This window comes from Rosa rugosa, chromosome 4 (assembly GCF_958449725.1).
Source record: "Rosa rugosa chromosome 4, drRosRugo1.1, whole genome shotgun sequence".
Classification (NCBI taxonomy): domain Eukaryota; kingdom Viridiplantae; phylum Streptophyta; class Magnoliopsida; order Rosales; family Rosaceae; genus Rosa; species Rosa rugosa.
The window spans coordinates 42,140,653-42,160,470 of NC_084823.1; the positions used below are offsets into that span (position 1 = coordinate 42,140,653).

Genomic DNA, 19,818 nt, shown 5'->3' on the forward strand with positions numbered 1-19,818 from the left:
CTTCATTTGACGTCGCCTGAATTCAAAAAGCTTTAGTGAACAAGGAACTGCCATATGAAGTAAACATACAAAACTGAGAATCGGGGTTTTCAAACTAGCATTTTATCTCAAACTACTAACAGCACTAATCATTAACAACCTTGTGTAGTCAACAAATGAGTTGAAATCAACTGACTAGTGGCATATCGACTGTGAAACTCCATTGTTGTAAGCTCTAAAGATGAGTAAGCTTAAATATACAACCTCATCTTTCTTGAAACAGGACAACACGTCCCTTATTTTCTTTCAACAAAATCAATGAAGGTATTAGAACCACAACAACGACTTGCAGGATCAAGGAAGCCCATACAAAGCGACTAATTTTAAGCAGCTGCACTTCGACGCTGATGTTCTTGCAACCATTCAGGCGGCCACCAATCGGGTCTAATAGGCTCGACCTTCACGTCGTCCTGGCCTCGTATGGTTAATGTACTTGATCCTTTAAAAGCTTCATCCAAACGCAAGACACCAAGTCCACGACATCCAAGTTGAGTTGTGACAGTACCAATTTTCTTGTCAGAAACACTATCAATCACTTCGGAGCCAGGGGCAACCTTCTGCTCTGCTTCTGAAGAACATATACAGGTAAGGGCTGGGATATTTGGACAAAATAAAAATTTGAAATTTTTACAGGAAGTTTGATTACCTTCTCCGCTATCCTTGAGAAATTTTAGAGGAAGCAGGCGTTTGCGAATGACCCCTCTGTGGTGTGTTCGAGCAACAAGCTCTTGGCCCACATAACACCCTTTGTCAAAGCTAATTGCATTTAGAGCCACCAGGTTATATTCTAGAGGAATTGCCTCACCTAATCATGATGATAACAAATTCAGACTGGATATCAAACAGAAGTAGAAGCAGAAACTGGTAACAAGCAAACATATCGATATGTAGTTAAGACAAACTTGGCTAGACAATTTCAAACACAATAGAATAATCCCAGGTACGGTATTTCAAGGAGACACAGAACATGGACCAAACAGTTAGCAATCAACTATATTTGCATTTCGCACAATAAGTTAGAGATCTTGCAGTTATTGGAAAATCAAGAATGTCCTCAACAGAAAGTAAAAAATGTACCTTTAGGGATCTCGGTTGATCCTTCTGCAACACCATTTTCTATTCTCCATAGAAGGTAGTTTTGTTCATCTGTTTCTTTGTCAGCTTCAACCAAAGGTGCTATAATGAAATGGAAAAAGAGTAGCTTAGCCAACAAGCAAGCTTGTGATGCTATAAAGTTTAAACACATCAACTCTACAAAGCATCAAGGGTTACAAAGCTCACGTGTTGTATTAGACGGGAAGATCCCCCTGAAACCAAGGCAATCCAATCTCGGATCCTTAAACCACTGCCATCCACAAGGCTCTCCACGTGAAGTTGACATGCCTAAGCGATCAACACCAGCACCCCAGCCAACACTAGCAGCTTCTGGTTCTTCTACAGAGGAGTCCTTCTTAGATAGCTTTCCCCCATAACGCTGCCAGCAATGTAACTCGTCTGCCACATTCTCAATGTCAACCTTAGCCCTCAAACGGTATCTGCAAAAGATAGGGAAGCATGTGAGGCTCATAAATCAGAAGCATCAAACGAATGTGAATTGGCTTGGATCATATTTCTCAAGTATTTAAGCTAGAGTACTAAGCATAGGGCATGACTTAATCAGTACTAAAAGTAATCATTATTTAGCTCTAAGCTATATTGGCTGAGGCGAAATTCAATAAAACTTAACAATGAAGAGATTAGACTGATGACAAACCCTCTTAACAGACTTTTTTTGGTTACAGTATAACAGATCAAGTTTTGGAGATACACAAATGACCTCTGAATAGCCATTCCAACTTATCATGCATACGATATATATATATATATATGCAACCACATTCTAATCAAAACTAACTTAAAAATGAAAACCACAAAGCATGTAAAAAAACCTGAATAAAAGTAGTTTAATTAAGTGAAGCACAGCTGTAGAGTGAACACAAACTCACTTCTTTAAGGTGCTCAAGAGTTCGTCCAAGACTGAAGCATCTACATCAGCAAAGACCTCCAACGGCTCATCTGGGTCTGCCCCAGGTCCCGACCCAGCCCTATTAAGCTTGGCATCCGGCCTAGGCAGGCCATACAAGACGAAATCATATAAGAATCTTCCCTGAGGTGTTAATAGCGCGGCATACATAGGTGGTATGGACTCCGAGGATAAATTGGGTGTGACCAATGTTGAGGTCTTCTCACTCAAGGGTTCACCAAACCTCCTTACATCATTTGTCAACAGCCCCTGAAGGAACTTAACTGTATCTGGACCTCGGAACCGAACCACTGCCCGGGACTTGAGGATTGAAGCCAGCGGCCCGACATTCTCCAGCTGCGTCTTATCGTGGAAGGCTCTGTAACCATAAGGAATGGATTTGGGAAACCGTAGTGGAAGTTTCAGACGCTGCATCCTCAGGGGCAACCAAGATCAGATGGAATGTACTTCTAAGCTAACTATTTTCCCTAGTAAACAAAAAAAAAAGATTATTGAAGTTTTGGCAGCGTTTCTTAGAACTATACAATGTCATACAGAGAAACGAATATACTAAGTACATAAAAAACAATAGTGATTCAGTAAGCTCAAGTTTCCTACTTATGCAAACATGTTTTTGGGGCTGGAATCCAATGGGAGCCTAAGCCATACAACATGGGGACACAGAACTAAAACCCCGGGAGTAGATGTTACACATTCTACTCAGTTTAAAAGATATACAAACTTATAGACATTAATCTTTAAACCCCAGCAATCCCCTCTTTGTTTTTATTAACCAGCACCATAATTCCAGTGGTGAATAAACTTACTATGAATTTGTATGAAGCGAAATCTGAATGCGAATAGAAAAATAGATGAAACCTGATTAACGAACATACGCATTGAAACTAGACTAATGTTACTACTAGCAGTCTAAGCTAAAACCAAACTTAAAACCCCAGAACTGAACCAAGATCAAACATAGAACTAACCAGCAAATAAAATGAACCCAGAAATGAAACACCCAATTTGAAGCAATCAGCAAAGAAAAGAGAAAAAGAACTTACAAGGCGTGAGACTGAGGGAAGAGGGAGAAAGCTTCAATAGCGAAGAAGAAGAGGTGGTCACAGGTGGGCTATGGAGGTTTTGCCGCGTGTAGTTAAAAGGCGGTGGTGGGTGTTCGATGGGAGTCGTGGGTGAATGGAACCAGGTGATTAGAGAGAGAGGGAAAGAGTGGTTGGATCAAAATGGGCTTCTTTGGTTGCAGACGTTGTAGACCTCTCTCTTTTTTTCTTCCTTTTTTTTTTTTTTTTTTTTGAGAAGAGACGTTGTGGACTTCGAACCTCAAAGTCTTGAGTTAGAGGTGGCAAACGGGCCGGCCCGGCCCGGCCCATTTTAAGCGGGCCTAGTCGTGCTCCGTGCCGTGCTTGGGCCGGCCCATTTATTATCGTGTCGGGCTCGTGCCGGCCCATTTACTTAAACATTAAGCCCGGCCCGGCCCATGGCTCGAGCCCATATCGTGTCGGGCCGTGCTCGTGCCGGGTCAATAACGGGCCGTGCTCGTGCCTACCCACTATAAAGCACAATTTAAAAATCTTAATTTGAACGAATAAAAATTAATTTTATTTAACTATTTAGAAAATTAAAATAAATTAAGTTCTACAACGTTTTTCTTAATCTTAGTTTTTTAAGATTAGATTTCAAATAATTTTTTATATTCCACTATAAGAAAGAAAGAAAGAAAAAACTCAAAATATATTGTTTTTAGTATATTATTGTGAGATTAATCTTTATTAATATAATGAAGATTTAGTATCTATTATTCTTTCCTTCATTCTATAGTTGTATTATTATGAGATTAGTCTTTATTAATAAACATATATTTAATATTTAGAAAAAATACTTATGTCAAAACAAGGATATAATGTTTTGTTTCATTATTTTGACAATATAAAAGAAAGCATTGGTGGAATTGTCATGATATTTTAAATAAAAGGTCTTATATTCAAATCTCATCATTGTAGTTTTTTAATATTTTTAAAAACAAAATGAAATTTTGTGTTTGTAACGGGCCGGCCCACAATATGTCGTGCTCGGGCCGTGCCGGGCCCATTACGGGCTCGGGCCGGGCCGGGCCACTATCGGGCTTGAGCCGTGCCGGGCCGCTTTTAAGCGTGCCGGGCCCGTGCCGTGCTCGTGCTTAGTGGCCCATTTGCCACCTCTAGTCTTGAGGCATACAAAATTTAACTCTATAATTTAAAGAAAAAAGGAAACAAAAATCTTCTCTAGAACTATGATTTCTACCCAAAATTGCGGATTATAGTACATAATTTTTTTGCCAAAATAGCATGTTAATATTTGTTCTGCAAAATTTTTCCACCCTTAAATAATGAGTTTTAAGCACTTATTGAACTCAAGAAACTCAAAATAATGATGCAAAATTTTTTGGGTTCTTGACCCAAATCACCAAAATGAGCAAAAATTATCCTCCTTACCCCAATAACAGATTTTTATTCCCACTAACACAATTTGAAGCAAAATAACTTTTCTACCCTCAATCTAATTATTAATCTACAACCACTGCCACTCTGTCTCTCTCCATCCTACCGGTGTACAAATCTCTCTCTCTCTCCCCAACACGATCCGTCACCGGCAGACTCTCTCCGTCACCATGTCGTGGGCGACGGCGTCGTCTTCATCGGGGGAGGAGGACACAGACTCTGATGAATCTCAGACCACCATCTCCTCGTCATCGTCGTCCTCAGCGGACTCGGTGCTCGGCGAAGCTTCAAGAAGGTGAAGGAGTCGTATTTGGGGAAGAGAGAGATGAAGCTGCGCAGGAAGTTGAGCTTTTTGAATGAGGATCTGCCGGAGGATAAGAAGCTTGTTCATGCTTGGTCTGTGATTCTATTCATTGCTGCTTTGGCTTTTGCAAGTGTGTGACTGTGTGTGTGATTTCGTTGCTGACAAAATGTAGGCGGCAAATTGGTTTTTTTCTCTGGGTGGCCTTCGTGATTAAATGGAGAGAGAGTTTGGTGGGGAGAAAGAGTTTATTTGGTACTTTGCACCTTTAATGCCCAGGTCTCTTATTGCTTAATTATCTATTGGCTAGCTTCCCATTGTCAGTTGTGCTTTGTCTCTTAATGGATTCTCCTGAATATTGGGCTATTGTTAATCATCTTTGATTGTATAATATTGGGCTATTCTCTCAATGGGGGCAGAAGGTCCAAAAAGGAAGAAAAAAAAGAAGATTATATTGGGGGGGGAATAGACGTTTTGAATTGATGTAATCTCCTCTTTTTTTTCTTTAATCAAAGTTATATTTGTGTAATTTTAGAAAAATTAGTTCTCATTTCGGTAATCGAAACGTCTATTGGGGGGCAATAGACGTCTATTGGGAGGCAATAGACGTCTTAAAATTGATATAATTTATTCATTTTTTTCTTTAATCAAAGTTTTATCTGTCTAATTTTAGGAAGATTAGTTCCTATTCCGGCTACGGAAAGTGTTTGGCTCCAGAATTGTGTTGCAGCTGGTCAACAGTCTCTTTTCTGCGCGGGCGTGCCAGCACCGTTTGGGTGCGGTCGTCGGGGATGTCCCTTGACCTGACTTCTTTCAAGCAATTGTGGACGAGGAGAGCACCAACCTCGTCGTGGGATTCTTTGTGCCTCGTGGTGAGGACTTTTGCTGAGCTTCTTGAAAATCACCAAATCGATACTCGATGTTGTAGATCGAGCAGAGCGAGAGCCACCGGGAAGTGAGGAGAACTTGCTAAAGCGTGACTTTAGCTTGGCTGGGTTGCTAGGGCGTTACCCTTGCTTGGCTGGTTCCGTAACCGTTGTGGTCGCGGCACTACCGTCGGCTCCCGAGGAGACTAGGACCGAAGCACGTTGACAGAGGGTTTGGTGGCACTGAAAGTCGGCTTCTGAGAAGACTAGGACTAGGAGTGTGATCACCGGTAAGAGAAAGAGAAGGAGAGGGAGAGGAGTTGCTCTTAGAGAGGTTTGCTCTAGAGAGAACTTAGATCGTCTTAGAGATGTTGTTGTTGAATGTGAATGTCTATTTTAGAATGAGAGGAGAAGGTGTTTATATAGGGAAGAAAAAGAAGAGTGAAATGATGAGTGGAAGAAAAATAATGAAAGTAGATCTAAGTTCACTTGTAAAATATGAAAAAGATAGAGAAAAGATGAAATGAAAGCAAAGCATGAAGGTGCAGCAACATGGAAGTGGTGATGATCTATTAAAGAGATTGTAGAAGAAAAATATATCCAAGGAAAAAGAGAAAAGCATCTAGCTTTCTTCATGTGGGTAGGAAACATGAACATGTGAATATTGAGCTGGTTTTAGGTCAGTTTCTGCCCCTTTATTCCTTCAATTATTTCTCCAACAAGACTTCATTATATGCCTTCGACTTCTTCATATGAAATGTTCCACTATGAGTGTAGATCATCCTGAAAAATTTTCAGATTTTTATTCCATGTGGTTGGGCCGAAAATGCTGCTGGACCTCTTACAGGTCCAGTTTTCCAGTTTTGCTTCTGTAGAAAATTGGGCTGATTGTTTGAAGGCCTTCCACTCAAAAAAGCTCTTGCACTCTTCATAATAAATGATCCTTGGGCTGTCTAGAATGGATCTGGAAAGTTTCAGCACATTTCGATTTCATTTGGTTAGTCTGCCAACCCTACTTCCTTGTTTAGCTCGGTTTCTCCTAGCCGAAGTAGGAAAATGTGCTAAAGTTGACTTTTCATGTTTCCATGCTTCCATGCTTTCATAGTAGGCTTTATTTAGCCTCTAAATATATATTTCGAACTTGTCGACAATATATAGCTTGAGCCACTGACATTGGCTCAATTTCTCCAACACGTGCCTTGTCAGACCAAAATATTCATTTTGGGTCCAAACAGAAAGTTCTATTGGGGGGCAATAGACGTCTATTGGGGGGCAATACATGACTGATAGTCATCTATTGGGGGCAATAGACGTCTATTAGGGGGCAATAGATGTCTATTGGGTGCAAAAAAACTTTCCGGTGAGATTTTCGTCGGATTCCGGCTAACTTTTGCTGGTGACCGGAATCCGGCGGCCGGATTCAGACGGCCGGTGACAGGCTCCGGCGAAGTCTCCTATGGTTTCTCTCTCTTTCATTTTTTTTCTCTCTCTCTCTAAATAACAAAGGGGTAAGGGGTAAAATGGTATTAAAAAAAATTTAAAAACAAAAAAAAAATCTTAATGGGGTATTAGGGAAGACTCCCTTAGAGTGTATTGGGTAAGAGAGAATTAAAAAAACTTAATGGGGTAAGTGGGAAAAAAATCCTTAGAAATGGGGTAAATGGACAAAAACCCAAATTTTTTATCAATTTTTAAAATAAAAAATAAAATAAAATTCATAAAATAAAAATTTGTTTGAGACTTTGATGTTCCGTTAATTAGAGTATGTTGTAGAAAATCATGCTCTACGAATCGTGAACTTATGTTACAAGTGAATCTTAAGAAAAAATAGTGTTAACAAGGTTTAACATATTTCAGCATGTCAATTGTCTTTGCATTCCACATTTCCACGGGTTTCCCCATGACACTTCCCAACGTGCAAAACCATGCCAAGATCATTTTTATTCAAATTGTGTTTCAATTGACAGAATACGAAATTTCTAACTGATTTGGTGTTAATCAATGTCTTTTTGAAGTTTGAAATTTTTTTTTTGTCATTGTAATTAATATTAAGTATTGAATTAACATTAGTCTGTCATGAACTCATGATTATAGAGGAAGACTCCATTTTTGAACTCAATATAGCAGCTTCACGATTGTGCTGGGCCATTAGAAAGTCTTCCACAGATAACCTAACGCACAACGACATTGCGGCAAAGAGCTCCCTTTAACACTATGAAAGTATGAAGACACGCCCAAAAATCAATTGTGTGCCAAATGAACCAACTCCCATGGCCGTTAAATCTCTACCTAAAAAGCACACCGGGACCTTGTTAGGCATCCAAGTGCAGTGCATATAGTAAAATTCCACAAAAGGCACTTGACAATGTGATATAAGCATGGTTTAATTTACTACTTTACTTTGGTAAATATTCAAGAAAGAAAACCACTCAACATGCAAAGTCAAAAGGCCAGGAGGTACTGAAGAGAGGAGTAAATGCCTTGAGATGATTGGATAGGTGATGAATTAACAATGATTAATGAGGAAGAGGAACATCAATGATATCTGGCCGGAGTAAAATGAATCAATTGATGCAATCAATTCTAATGACAAGTGCAGTGGAGGAATAAGAAGAAATCATATTGATTTGAGTACGTGGAGCAATTGATCACAAAGAAGTAGTGGAGTGTCGGAGTGACATGGTGGGTTTAATTTGTCTGGTATTGTGACTTGGTGGTGACAAAACAGAATTCCTCTTTTGGTTAAAGCAAACAAACTTTCCCACCTTGTAACCACAAAACAAGTACTCCAGTGTTCTAATTGGGTCCTGAACTGCTTCCTTCTTAACTTTGGTGAGAGCAATTACCAAATCAAATCACCACAAACTTCTCGAAATCATTACCAAGTGCAGCTCAGAGATCAACCACAAATTAGCAGGTGGTACTAGAAGATTCATCACTATCAGATGGAAGATGTTGGCATTACAGTGTTGCAGCTGGCCAAAACAACATGAAGGTGTCCTCAACTCTCATCCCTGAATTTGTCAATCACCTAGTAGAAGTCCGACCTCCAATTCCCTAGTTTGGAAATGATGGAACCCCAATGAGCATAACCGCCTGCAACCGCAATGATGGAACCATGCATCTTCTGTATTTCGAAAATCTCATTCAAGCCAAACAGCCGCTGTCCACCGCCACCCTCGGAAGACCACCAATCCTCCACCGGATCCAAATGAACAAGGGTATGATCATATGACCGATCGAGTTTCAAAATTGAGAACTCGTGGTGTATCATCTGCAAATCTAAATGAAACAAAGGAGACAAGTGTCGTCGGCAACCAGCTTGCGAATTCCACAAACCAGCATCTGTAACCGCCAAGACATGTCGAGATCAGAACACCGTCTTGCATGTCTGCAAACCAACAGCAACACGAAATGGAGGCTCCCAAGTAGAAAAAAACTAAAATGAAAACCCTAATTCAGCCAGTGACAATTAGAAAAGGAAAGATCATTGATTTTTCTATCATCCTTAGAATTCGGATGCTTAGCCTAAGAGGATTCTCCTAGCTTGCCAGCTTTGTCAAAGACGAGATGGCCGGTGGAGGAAGAGTTCCGAACAAGCAATGAGAACCGATTACAAGCATAAGATTTTTTTTTTTTTTTTTGGCAAGAATAAGTTTCTTTTCTTTATTAATGTTCTCTTATTAAGGTTTATTTTTCCATGTGAGAGTAGGATTTCGAATAGGTTTCGGAAATGGGTTAGTTTCCTTTTCCAAGTCTACTCATGATTATGTGAACGCTTAAATAAGGGCACCCTTTGGATTCTATTTTCAGTCCAAATTTTCTCATATTCTTTGCTATAGTTGTTTTACTCCATAAAACGCTCTCCCGAGGTAATTACCTTTACAAGTAGTCATCTTCTTTCTCTTTCAATATTAATGGCAGCACCGCCTTATGATCATTTCAAGAAGCTCCTCCTCCTTGGCGATAGTGGCGTTGGGAAGACCAGTCTACTTCTTCGATTCTCGGATATACCTATAGGGATAGACCTTAGTGTGAAGACCATCGAGATGGACAACGAATGGGTCAAACTGCAAATCTGTGACACAAACAGTCAGGAACGATTATTCAAAAAAATCACAAGAGCTTGCTACGAGGCAGCTGATGGTATTTTGTTGGTGTATGATGTTACGAATGAGTCATCATTTCAGCACGTTAGAGACTGGATTCGTAAAAACATACATTCTTCTTCTAACAATGTGAAGAAGGTACTGGTGGGGAACAAGGCGGACATGGATGATGAGAGCAAAAGGGCTGTATCAAGAGCTAGAGGTCAAACTCTTGCGGATGTGTGCGACATCATGTTCTTGGAAACCAGTGCAAAGACGAACAAGAATGTTGAAGACGTTTTCTTTGCATTAGCCTCGTGCACTTAAGATTACACAGAGGTCATCTTGCTGAGTTGCTTTGGTTTTCTCTTCTCAAACAATTTGTTTTTTTTTTTTCTTCCTTTTCCTTTTTTCAAACAATTCGTTGTCATCAATTAATGGCATTTATTAGTTTATTTTTGTTAATTGAAAAAAAAAATCCTAAATGCTGTTTATACAATGATAATTATTCATACCTTAATTACATAATGCTGTTGATTTTGCTTCTCTTATATGGAATTCAAGACCAGGAAAGAAGGCTTTAAAGGCTAAATTTATAGTAATTGTGATTTGTGAAAAAGAGAGTAAAAGAAACCCTAAAGTAATTTCTTGTTAAGTGCATAACAGATATGCAAGTTAAATGCATGGGAATTTTATCTAATATATACGTAATATACTGAGGAATGAGTTCCAGAGGGGAGAGAAATCTGTTGTCCCTAATACCCTGTGCCAAACCTGTCCCCATGCATTCATTGGTCCATAAAGATTAAGAAAATATTTTCTTAATCTTTTGTTCCATATTTTATTCTTGTGGACCAATGAATGCATGGGGACTGGTTTGGCACAGTATTTTTGGGGACAGCAGATTTCATCCCTTGCAGAGGCCCTGCTATGTTTTACTGTAAGTATATTTGGCTCGAAAGAGATGAAGTGCTGCATGGTACTTTGCCAACTTCATGCATTAATATGGTCCAAATTAAAGGGTATTAAATGGAGAAGCAAACAATTATGGAAACCAATTATCTTTTCTTCTCCGCAGGAGCAAAGTAGGTGGATTCCTCGATCTTATAATTTTTTCAAGTTAAAAGGGTGTTCATTAAATAGCTGAGATGCGTATAGTGCGTTTATTAAACAGAATGAGGTTGAGAAAGAATAGAAGAGAAGAGAAATGCAGAAAGATGGAAAGAATAATCATGAACCATCTGTTTAATAAACAAAAGGCCTTTTGGAGTAGTATGAAATTGGATTAATTCATGAGAAAGAGATTCCTGTACCTAAAAGGTTGCGTGTAAAGTAATACAACACTTGGGAACACATATTAGATGTTACAAATATTTTCTTTTGTCTCACACCCTGAGTTTCTGACGATATTAATTGTTCTTATTTAAAAATACTGAAATAGACAATTATTATATACGTTTACAATAAGAGACAATTGAATTTGAGTCGTAATTAACATACTCATCACGTATAGACATGCACAAAATATTATGTAGCTGGAATCTAATAGGACTAAATAATTTTTGAACTATATAGATTAAGGTCTTCGATGAAAGTAGCTGAAATGAAATGAACCAGGCATACATGATAACACGATGGAGAACTAATTTGGATGGATCACGTTAATTGGGTCGGCTTCAAAATGGGATCTTTTTTATCTTGAAGTGCAGACGTAGTGGATTTTCCTTTAGACCTCAGAACTTGGACTCTTGAGGCATACTGTGATACTCCACTCTTAGTTTTTTTTTTTTTTTTTTTCAATTTCTCTTCATCTCTTAATTTCTAACTAAAAGTTAGTCATAAAGTTTAATTTATTAAACGTCAATCCTCATAACCAATTAGGACATAAAAAGTTTAGTATCTTGTGTTGTATATGACCGTATTTATTTTTTTAGTATTTGAATTTTTAACTAATTGTTCGGAGGCTTGTAGTTTGCTTGTATTGAATTTCAATAGGAATCCCTTGTATTCAATATTTAAATATAATCAGACATCCAAATGGACTGTATACAACTATACATTCATGTACCAAATTCTATATCACGTTTTAGGTCGACTGATTAATAATTTAAAAGTAAATTAGTAGAAGCTGCAAAAGGAAAAAAAAAAAAAAAAAAAAAAGGAGAAGGTTAGTTATCATTAATTAGAAGTTTTCTTTGTCCAATTAGAAGTTTAATCATATCAGGGGCTATAGTCATGGGAAGAAATCTGCTGTCCCTAATACCCTGTGCCAAACCTGTCCCCATGCATTCATTGGTCCATAAAGATTAAGAAAATATTTTCTTAATCTTTTGTTCCATATTTTATTCTTTGTGGACCAATGAATGCATGGGGACTGGTTTGGCACAGTATTTTTGGAGACAGCAGATTTCATCCCTATAGTCATGCATGAGCCTTAAAAGCTAGGGTTGACTAACAAGAGCATCCTTATTAATTAGATAACTATATATAGTTATCGTGCTTAACGAAATCTTATATTAGATTGCAATGCAAGTAAAGTATAGTAGCACTAATCCTTTCCATACCTGCATCTAGGTTATAATTTCGAGGAAAGTTCACCTAATCATCACTATATTGGATGGAGCCAACTTTATAAGTTTATATCAATCATGATATCAATATATGTGGGAAGAAAGTCAAGAAACTATGGAAAAAATTATACAACCTGATCCAAAAGGTATCATGACTTTAGATCGTGGTAATTTCTTAAATTTTCTTGCATATTCCTTTTAGCTTGAAAATGACCCAATGAATCCCAGTTCGTGGGACTTCTTGTTTCAGAACAAAAGGTTAAAATGCTTTGTTAGATGCACGTAGAAGCTTTTTATGACTATCGCTGAGTATTATACACTTGAGTGAACAAATTTTATGTTACCCAAAATTGATCGAGTGTAGAACATTTAAATATTGTCTTAACATCTGAAATATATATATCTTTACCTGAAAATTGAAATTACTCGTAAGTCATAGACTTATCATGCATAGACATGGGGGAGGATTCAGTGCACCGACATAAATGGATGGTTAGATTATATTAAATACACTCTTAGATTATTAATAAAAATATTAATTATAAATATTAAGGAAGTATTGGGTCTTTTGCACCGTGGTGCATAGAATAATTTCCTCCTAGGAGGCTAGGAGAGAATTGCTATTAATGAAAGAAGGGACACAAACTTCGAACTCTTCGATTCCAAACTTCAATCCCTTGTGGTTGATTTGGTTCGAAAATATCTAGAAGGCAGTGTGCATGACCTTGAGAATTGAGATCAATTAATTCAACTTCAGGCCGGCTCCAGAAATTACTGAATATGGAGCTAGCTTCAGCTTCATTGCAGCTTCCTTGATTTGTCCAGTTAATTTCTTGGGCGCGCACTCTCTTGTGGAAGAAGTACAACTACCGTATTGGGGACTGCAAAATTTTTTCAACACGCCTACGTCTACCTTTTTATCGTATTAGGTGCTTTTAATTAGCTGTACTCTTTTGCGTGCTGTTCTTCACTTCTTTGCAATTAAATGTAAATGTACTAGAAATTGCTTAAGAAACTAAGGAGTTAAGCATTTATGTTTATTAGTTTTAGCACATTCTGTAGTAGCTTTTGAATCTTTGTAACTTTAGTGATTTCGAGCAGCGATCGTCTTATATTTGAGTTCGAATATTCGGTATTTACTAATATTAATTGGCCTACCTTGCAATACGTTTGTCTTTTTTTCAAGAGTACAACGGTAAGATAATGGCTTTCTATACGCATTAAACTGTTATTTATAAATAAATAAAAAAAGATGATTTATTACACGTAAGACATACAAAATGATATTTACATGTATTTTAGATTGTAAACGTTTTACTCATTTAGTTTCTTAGTTTTTAGCTAATGTAGTTGCGTGCGGGAGAGTAAAATTCAAGTCTCAAGCGATAAATCTAAGTATGTATGCGCCACCCACATGCATAATTTAACACTAAATTAACGTATGGAAGACAAACAAAGAACAAATTTTAACCACGGATGTTTAAGAGTCATGAGGCCTCGTGATGATTAACTACCCTGTAACCGTTTTTTTCCCTTCGGGGTAGTTGGCCTCCTCTGCAAAACCCTAAAAACCTAACACAAGGATCAAAAATGGAAACAGATTTGGATAGCAAGCAAGGGTGTGTCCATGTCAGCAAGAGAACTGGTCGAGTAGTGACGTGGCGGCCACACCATCCAATTAACAAGCGTGAAGTGATAAAGATTGACGTCAAAGGAAGGTGGAGGATGAAGACACTGACCTCAAACTCAACTCCTCCTCCTCTCCCCTAATATCTGACCATTTCCTCTCATTTTCACACTGCACAAAAACTATTACATAATCACTGATGCAACTTGGTATTGTTTCGTTTTCTTATTTTGGGGAGTCAAATGAATTAAGAAAGTTTTGGAGGCTAAACAGTGGCATTGAAAATTATAAAAACAATTGCGATCGAATTCGATATTCAACATCTCATGATTTGGTTTAATCAACATGGTATTTCATAATTGACAAAAATGGCTTTCTTGGTGTCGTACAAGTATGGACTTTTTTCTGGTTTCGAATATAAAAACCAGGTTTGTGATAAGAAGGCTGAAGGGCAAGCGTTAGGGCATTGGTTATTTTATGGGGCGGCCATCATTTTCAGGAAGAAAATCAGGGATTAGTGAGATACAGCTTTATTAAGGCAAAATGGGGTCCTTCTAATATCAGTGGGCGGTTTCCATAAATTGTTTTAGATTTGGGTAGATGAAAATGCGGTATGTCAATTTTTCGTTTGTTGAATCGTCGTTGTTTACTTTTTTTGAAATATGTCAATTTTTCGTTTGTTGAATCGTCGCTATTTACTTTTCGTCGTTGTTTACTTTATTTTAGGTATGTTAATTTTCCATTTGTTGAATCATCGCTGTTTACTTTTTTTGAGGTTATTCGTTCAACGCCTTATCAAACTTCAATATTCTCGTCTCCGATTTAATACACCCCTTCATAGGAACATATGTGGTCCTAAACATATCATTTGATTTTAAACCTTTGTCAAGATATCTTAACACAGATATTGCTACTAAACCTTAACAAAACAAAAAAACAAAAACAAAAAGAAGGTGTCCCTATTGCAGGCTCAACACGAATTTGCGTATTCTCACTAAGTAATTCTCTATATTTTTCTTTGTATAAATTATAAAATACAAGTGAATAAACGCCTCATTTATTGTTGAACTAGCATCGTCCACAATCACAGAGCTTTATATGTTTTTTTCTTTTTCTTTCTTACCGATTGAATGCATTACATGGTATAAAAATTAGATCACACCGACTCTAAATATCAAAATATGCTATCATTTGAAAATTTGAAAATGATCGGTTAACATCCACATTTTTAGGATTTGGTTTGAACCAAAACGTTTCTTCAGTTACTTAACATGTGAAATGGAATTGCGACCAAGGTTGCAATATTTTTCTTCCAACCTGTGAATTCAATCCAAAGCGGCTTAAAATAGAAAAGCCACTAAAAACCAGGTTGGTGCTTAACAACACCAGCAGATAAACACACAGTAATTCATTGAAATCCATAGCTAATTAGCTACCAATTCCAATCTCACACGTTGGTCATGCGCGTCAGTGGCTAACAAAGTCAATGGTCAACGGGTATCCTTTGTACTTGTAGGACCTTTGCTGTCCTTCCTTCTCTCTCTCTCGCTCTCGCTCTCTATGATAAAAAGGCCAACTTGAACTGCTCCTCCATTCCCATAATCATATATCCATAGCTTGCCAACAAAGAAAAGCACATCTTCACAACCAAAACCTCCGTTTCAACAAAAACCCATTTCACCAAAACAAAACAGAACCCTCATAAAAGCGAAAACCCAGAAGATTCCAGAGCCCGGAAGAAGAAGAATAAGAAGAATGAAGCTAATTTGGTCCCCTGAAACAGCCACTAAAGCCTACATCGACACCGTTCGATCGGTAAGCAACCTGATTTTTGTCTTTCTTTTTTATATATTTGATGTGGGTTTTGGATTTTTTGATTGATTTGATCTGGATTTTGATTGCAGTGCCAAGTTTTTAATGAATCCGGGGTGGCAGAGCTTGTTTCAGCCATGGCAGCAGGCTGGAATGCTAAGTTGATAGTCGAGACATGGTCACAAGGAGGAGCCATTGCCACCAGCATTGGCCTCGAAATCGCCAGCCGGCACACGTGCGGACGGCACGTGTGTGTAGTCGCGGACGAGAACGCAAGGTCAGAGTTCATCACAGCCATGAAAGAAGCAGCAGACATGAACCCAGAAGTGCTTGTGGGTGAGCCAGAGGAGGTCATGTCTGAGCTTGCGGGAATAGATTTCATGGTTGTGGATTGCAAGCGTAAAGACTATGCTAGGGTTCTAAGGCAGGCGAGGTTGAATCAGAGTGGTGCGGTTTTGGTTTGCAAAAATGCCAATTCAAAAAGCGATTCTAGTTTCAGATGGAGGAGCGTTATTGATTGTGGATCAAGAAGGGTGGTCCGTACTGTGTTCTTGCCTGTAGGGAAGGGTTTAGATATGGCTCATGTATCCAGCAGTGGAGGGAATTCGGGGTCAAGCAAGGTAGAGAAGAAGAGATGGATCAAACATTTCGATCAACGATCTGGGGAGGAACATGTTATCAGAAAGTAAAATATATCTTTTTTTTTTTTTTTTTGGTTACAAAAGTTTAGGTGAGAGCTTGGTTACGCTACACCATTGCCGGGGCAAGCCTGCAACCTCAACCTGAAGGACTTATAGTGACACGTACCTGTCAGGCTGTCACTAAAATATATCTGAGGGATAGAATTCCTTTTTTTCTTTAGTTTGATGATACAATGTACATAAACTTGTCTTTGTACCATACAGTCTTTCCCAAAGACTTGTATATAATTCTCTTATAGAAATGAATCAGAAATCTCTCATCATTCTCCAAAACCGATAACCACAGGACTCGATTTTCGCAATCAAATCAGAAATCAGAATTGAGAGACATCATAATGGATAGTTGGATACAGGAGCAAATTAACCAAGTATTACACTGTTAATGAACCAAGGTCACCATTAAGAAGAATTTCAGGTCCTGGAGACGTAGAACATGCACCAGGATTTTACAATTCAGTACTTGATGAGGCTCTTGAAAGCAAATAGAAGCCCTAAGACATTGACTCTCAATCATTGTAACACAAGAGGTGGTTCAGAGGAAGTACAACCAATAACTATCATTTTTTTTTTTGAAACGGGGTTTGGCAATAACTATCATCTTTAAGAACCTTAGCAATAGTCATCTAACATTCTAACATTAAAAAAAACCTTTGCTGTTGAACCGTCACTCATGGACAATGTATTCCTAATTCTTGATTTGTTTCTCCATCACTTGAATTGTTTCTCCATATAGCCCTCTACAACAATCAAAATTTCAAACATGCAGGGCAGATCAGATATTTAGTCACCAAAGCAAGATAGTAATAACTTAATGAATGATGTGGAATACTAAATTGCGAGAGAGGAGAGAGTGCACTCACATATACAAACTTCCCATATTAAGAGGATCACACAGCATGGACCAGTCAGTCCCAACTGTCACGAGTTCTTCTAAATGCCTTCTTGTCTGAAAGTACCTTCTTGCTTTTGAGGCGTTTCTGTTCTCCAATAGCAGCCCTGCAAAATCCCACTATAAAATCAGAGCCCACATCCAGCACAATAAAAATACACAGTACAATTTGAAAGATATGGGACAAAACTAGAGGTAAAGAATTTGCAAAGACAGTTAAGCTCTCACATTTTAGCGATCTTCTTCTTTTGCTCTTCTGAGGGAGGAGGTGGAACATACGAAGCAGCATCAATAATTGCCTGTTTTACTGATTAATTAGACTTAATTGGGGAATGGGGAAAGCTAGGAAAACTTTTCCCCAAATTGAGCCAATCATCTTATGCTCAAGCATCAAAGCAGTAGCCATAATTTACCATTTCACATGAACACTACTGATAGACATCGATGTTTAGTACCTGAAGTTTCTCCAAAGCATCTTCAATGTTACCCCTAAGGAAGAAAGATTGTATCAAGCCATATGCAGTGAAAAAAACATGAGAGGATTATGACATAAAGGGAAGAGGAAGAAACTTACTTCTGTGTACGAGTCCTGGTTGAAGAAATCACAAGCTCCCCATCCTTGTTGATTCGGTTCTTCTCCTGTTCATTACCAGGCCAAAGAAATTGAGGTTAGACGGACAGAAAGACAGTTTGCCAATCATTCACAACAGAAAGGAGACATTCACAGTCAAGATGTGGGACACATAAAAAATCAACTCTGCATAACAGTTCTAGAGTACACTATCCTAACCCCTTCACTCTACCTCTCGCTCCCCTGGATTCTCTCAAAGTTAGCGTATGTGTTTTAATGTATGAAACACCTTTGGCAGCAGATGTTGTAAACATGACACACATCACAAAAGCTAGAGAACAACAATCATCATTGAAATTGATAAGAACACATTGGTCAGGTTAGGACCATTACATCAGTTCTTAATTTCTTTTCCAAATTAGTGATATTCTAGTGCAGGAATTTCCTCCAGGTCCCTCTTATGTTTCTAAGCATAATACAGCCGCCACTCTTATCCGTTAAATCATATATCCATGACCAGTTAGTAATGATTACTACTACTACCCTCAGTCCTACAAACATAATGATCTCAGTTTCCATAAGAACAAAATCATAAGAAATGATAGCAACAAACCATTTGCAAAATCCTCTCCTTGATCCTGTCACTTAGCCAATACGCATTTTTAACATTGAATCGCATGTCCACCTTAGTGTTCACTGTACAATCAAAAGCAAAAATGACATAATAACTCGATCATAACCGAGTCGAAGGTACAGAAAATTCAAAAATACAATCCATGACATAAAAGAGATAGAAGTTTACATACATTTGTTCACATTCTGTCCTCCAGGTCCTCCACTTCTTGCGAAACTCACAGTTACATGATCTTCACACATGTCAAACACACAACACAGAAAACTCAACTTCTACACTAATCTGCACCATTTTCTCTAAATTAAACCAAAATCAAGAACGCAATTACACAGTAATCTACTCAATTTAGTTGAATCGCTTCCATTATCTTCAAGTTTATTAACAATTCTACAACAAGAACTAAAATCCTCCGAAGAGAAAATGATCCAAAACCTCGATTCCTATCAATTTCTTTGAAAGAAACAGAGCGAAGTAGTAATCTAACCAACCTAATGTGATTTTAGGGGCGGGGAGGTTATCGGCGGAGAGAGCACGCTCCTCGGCTTCTTGCAAGAGCTGGTTGACCTGAGAGAGCCGAGCGGAGACCTTCTTCCCCCCGGCGCCGGAGTCGGAGGCGGCGCACCGGATGCTGATTCCGGCAGTGGAGCGAAGCAGAGAGGTGGGGCTTGATGGTAAGAAGAACATGGATGGGTGAGAGAAATGCCTGAGCATCATGGCCGTTGCGGTTCTCAGAACCGCCATTGTTGCTGTGAAGAAACCCTAACCGCTTTTATAGTGTGTGGCTTCGATTTTCGGTTTTTCTGGCTTCACTCTTCTGGTTCTAACTGAAATTTGGGGTCTGGGTTTTAGTGAATAGTGTGGCTAATAACAAACGCCCACTACTGACTAGTACGTTTAGACAATAAATTATCTAAAATAAAATTACTTTTATTTAAAATTTATGGTATAGTTTTTTTTTTTTTTGGTCTGAAAAGGTTGGGGAAATATGGTATGGTTTGATGTTGCAACTTCTCTTGTATAATAGAGAATGTTGTAGGAATTTTTTTGCACCAGCAATTGCGTGAAAAATCTGAGATTTTTGTTGGATGTTAACATTTAAATCACGCATTAAATGTCGTTTTCCAAATTAGCATAAAATCGTTGCAAATAAATTATGCTAAATATTAGTAAAAATAATTAGTACATGAAGCTAACCAAGTAATAGAACTTGGAGCAAAATT

The 19,818-nt window shown here is 38.2% G+C and overlaps 4 protein-coding genes across 5 annotated transcripts; 2 read left to right on the forward strand and 2 right to left on the reverse strand.

Moving 5' to 3' along the window:
• Positions 1-80: 80 nt before the first annotated feature.
• On the reverse strand, positions 81-3,294 carry LOC133742500 (putative transferase At4g12130, mitochondrial). 2 transcript variants are annotated; one of them, XM_062170180.1, is made up of 6 exons: positions 3,106-3,294; positions 2,025-2,529; positions 1,321-1,574; positions 1,117-1,215; positions 686-844; positions 81-601 (listed from the first exon to the last, which is right to left on the reverse strand). In XM_062170180.1, the coding sequence occupies exons 2-6, from the start codon at positions 2,474-2,476 to the stop codon at positions 363-365; spliced, it is 1,203 nt and encodes a 400-aa protein (XP_062026164.1). In that variant the 5' UTR covers positions 2,477-2,529; positions 3,106-3,294; the 3' UTR covers positions 81-362. The 2 variants fall into 2 exon arrangements, with proteins under 2 accessions (XP_062026164.1, XP_062026163.1); XM_062170179.1 differs by having other exon boundaries at positions 81-607; positions 3,106-3,292.
• Positions 3,295-9,549: 6,255 nt separating this feature from the next.
• On the forward strand, positions 9,550-10,121 carry LOC133744838 (ras-related protein RAB1BV-like). The gene has a single exon (XM_062172872.1). It carries the CDS (start codon positions 9,624-9,626, stop codon positions 10,119-10,121), a length of 498 nt encoding a protein of 165 aa, XP_062028856.1. The 5' UTR covers positions 9,550-9,623.
• A 5,434-nt stretch (positions 10,122-15,555) lies between these two features.
• LOC133745965 (uncharacterized) lies at positions 15,556-16,767 on the forward strand. Its single transcript, XM_062174122.1, has 2 exons — positions 15,556-15,806; positions 15,896-16,767. The coding sequence occupies exons 1-2, from the start codon at positions 15,747-15,749 to the stop codon at positions 16,490-16,492; spliced, it is 657 nt and encodes a 218-aa protein (XP_062030106.1). The 5' UTR covers positions 15,556-15,746; the 3' UTR covers positions 16,493-16,767.
• A 57-nt stretch (positions 16,768-16,824) lies between these two features.
• On the reverse strand, positions 16,825-19,476 carry LOC133745964 (uncharacterized). Its single transcript, XM_062174121.1, has 8 exons — positions 19,087-19,476; positions 18,771-18,830; positions 18,578-18,660; positions 17,968-18,032; positions 17,849-17,882; positions 17,622-17,692; positions 17,365-17,500; positions 16,825-17,241 (listed from the first exon to the last, which is right to left on the reverse strand). The coding sequence occupies exons 1-7, from the start codon at positions 19,337-19,339 to the stop codon at positions 17,410-17,412; spliced, it is 657 nt and encodes a 218-aa protein (XP_062030105.1). The 5' UTR covers positions 19,340-19,476; the 3' UTR covers positions 16,825-17,241; positions 17,365-17,409.
• Between the last annotated feature and the right edge of the window lie 342 nt (positions 19,477-19,818).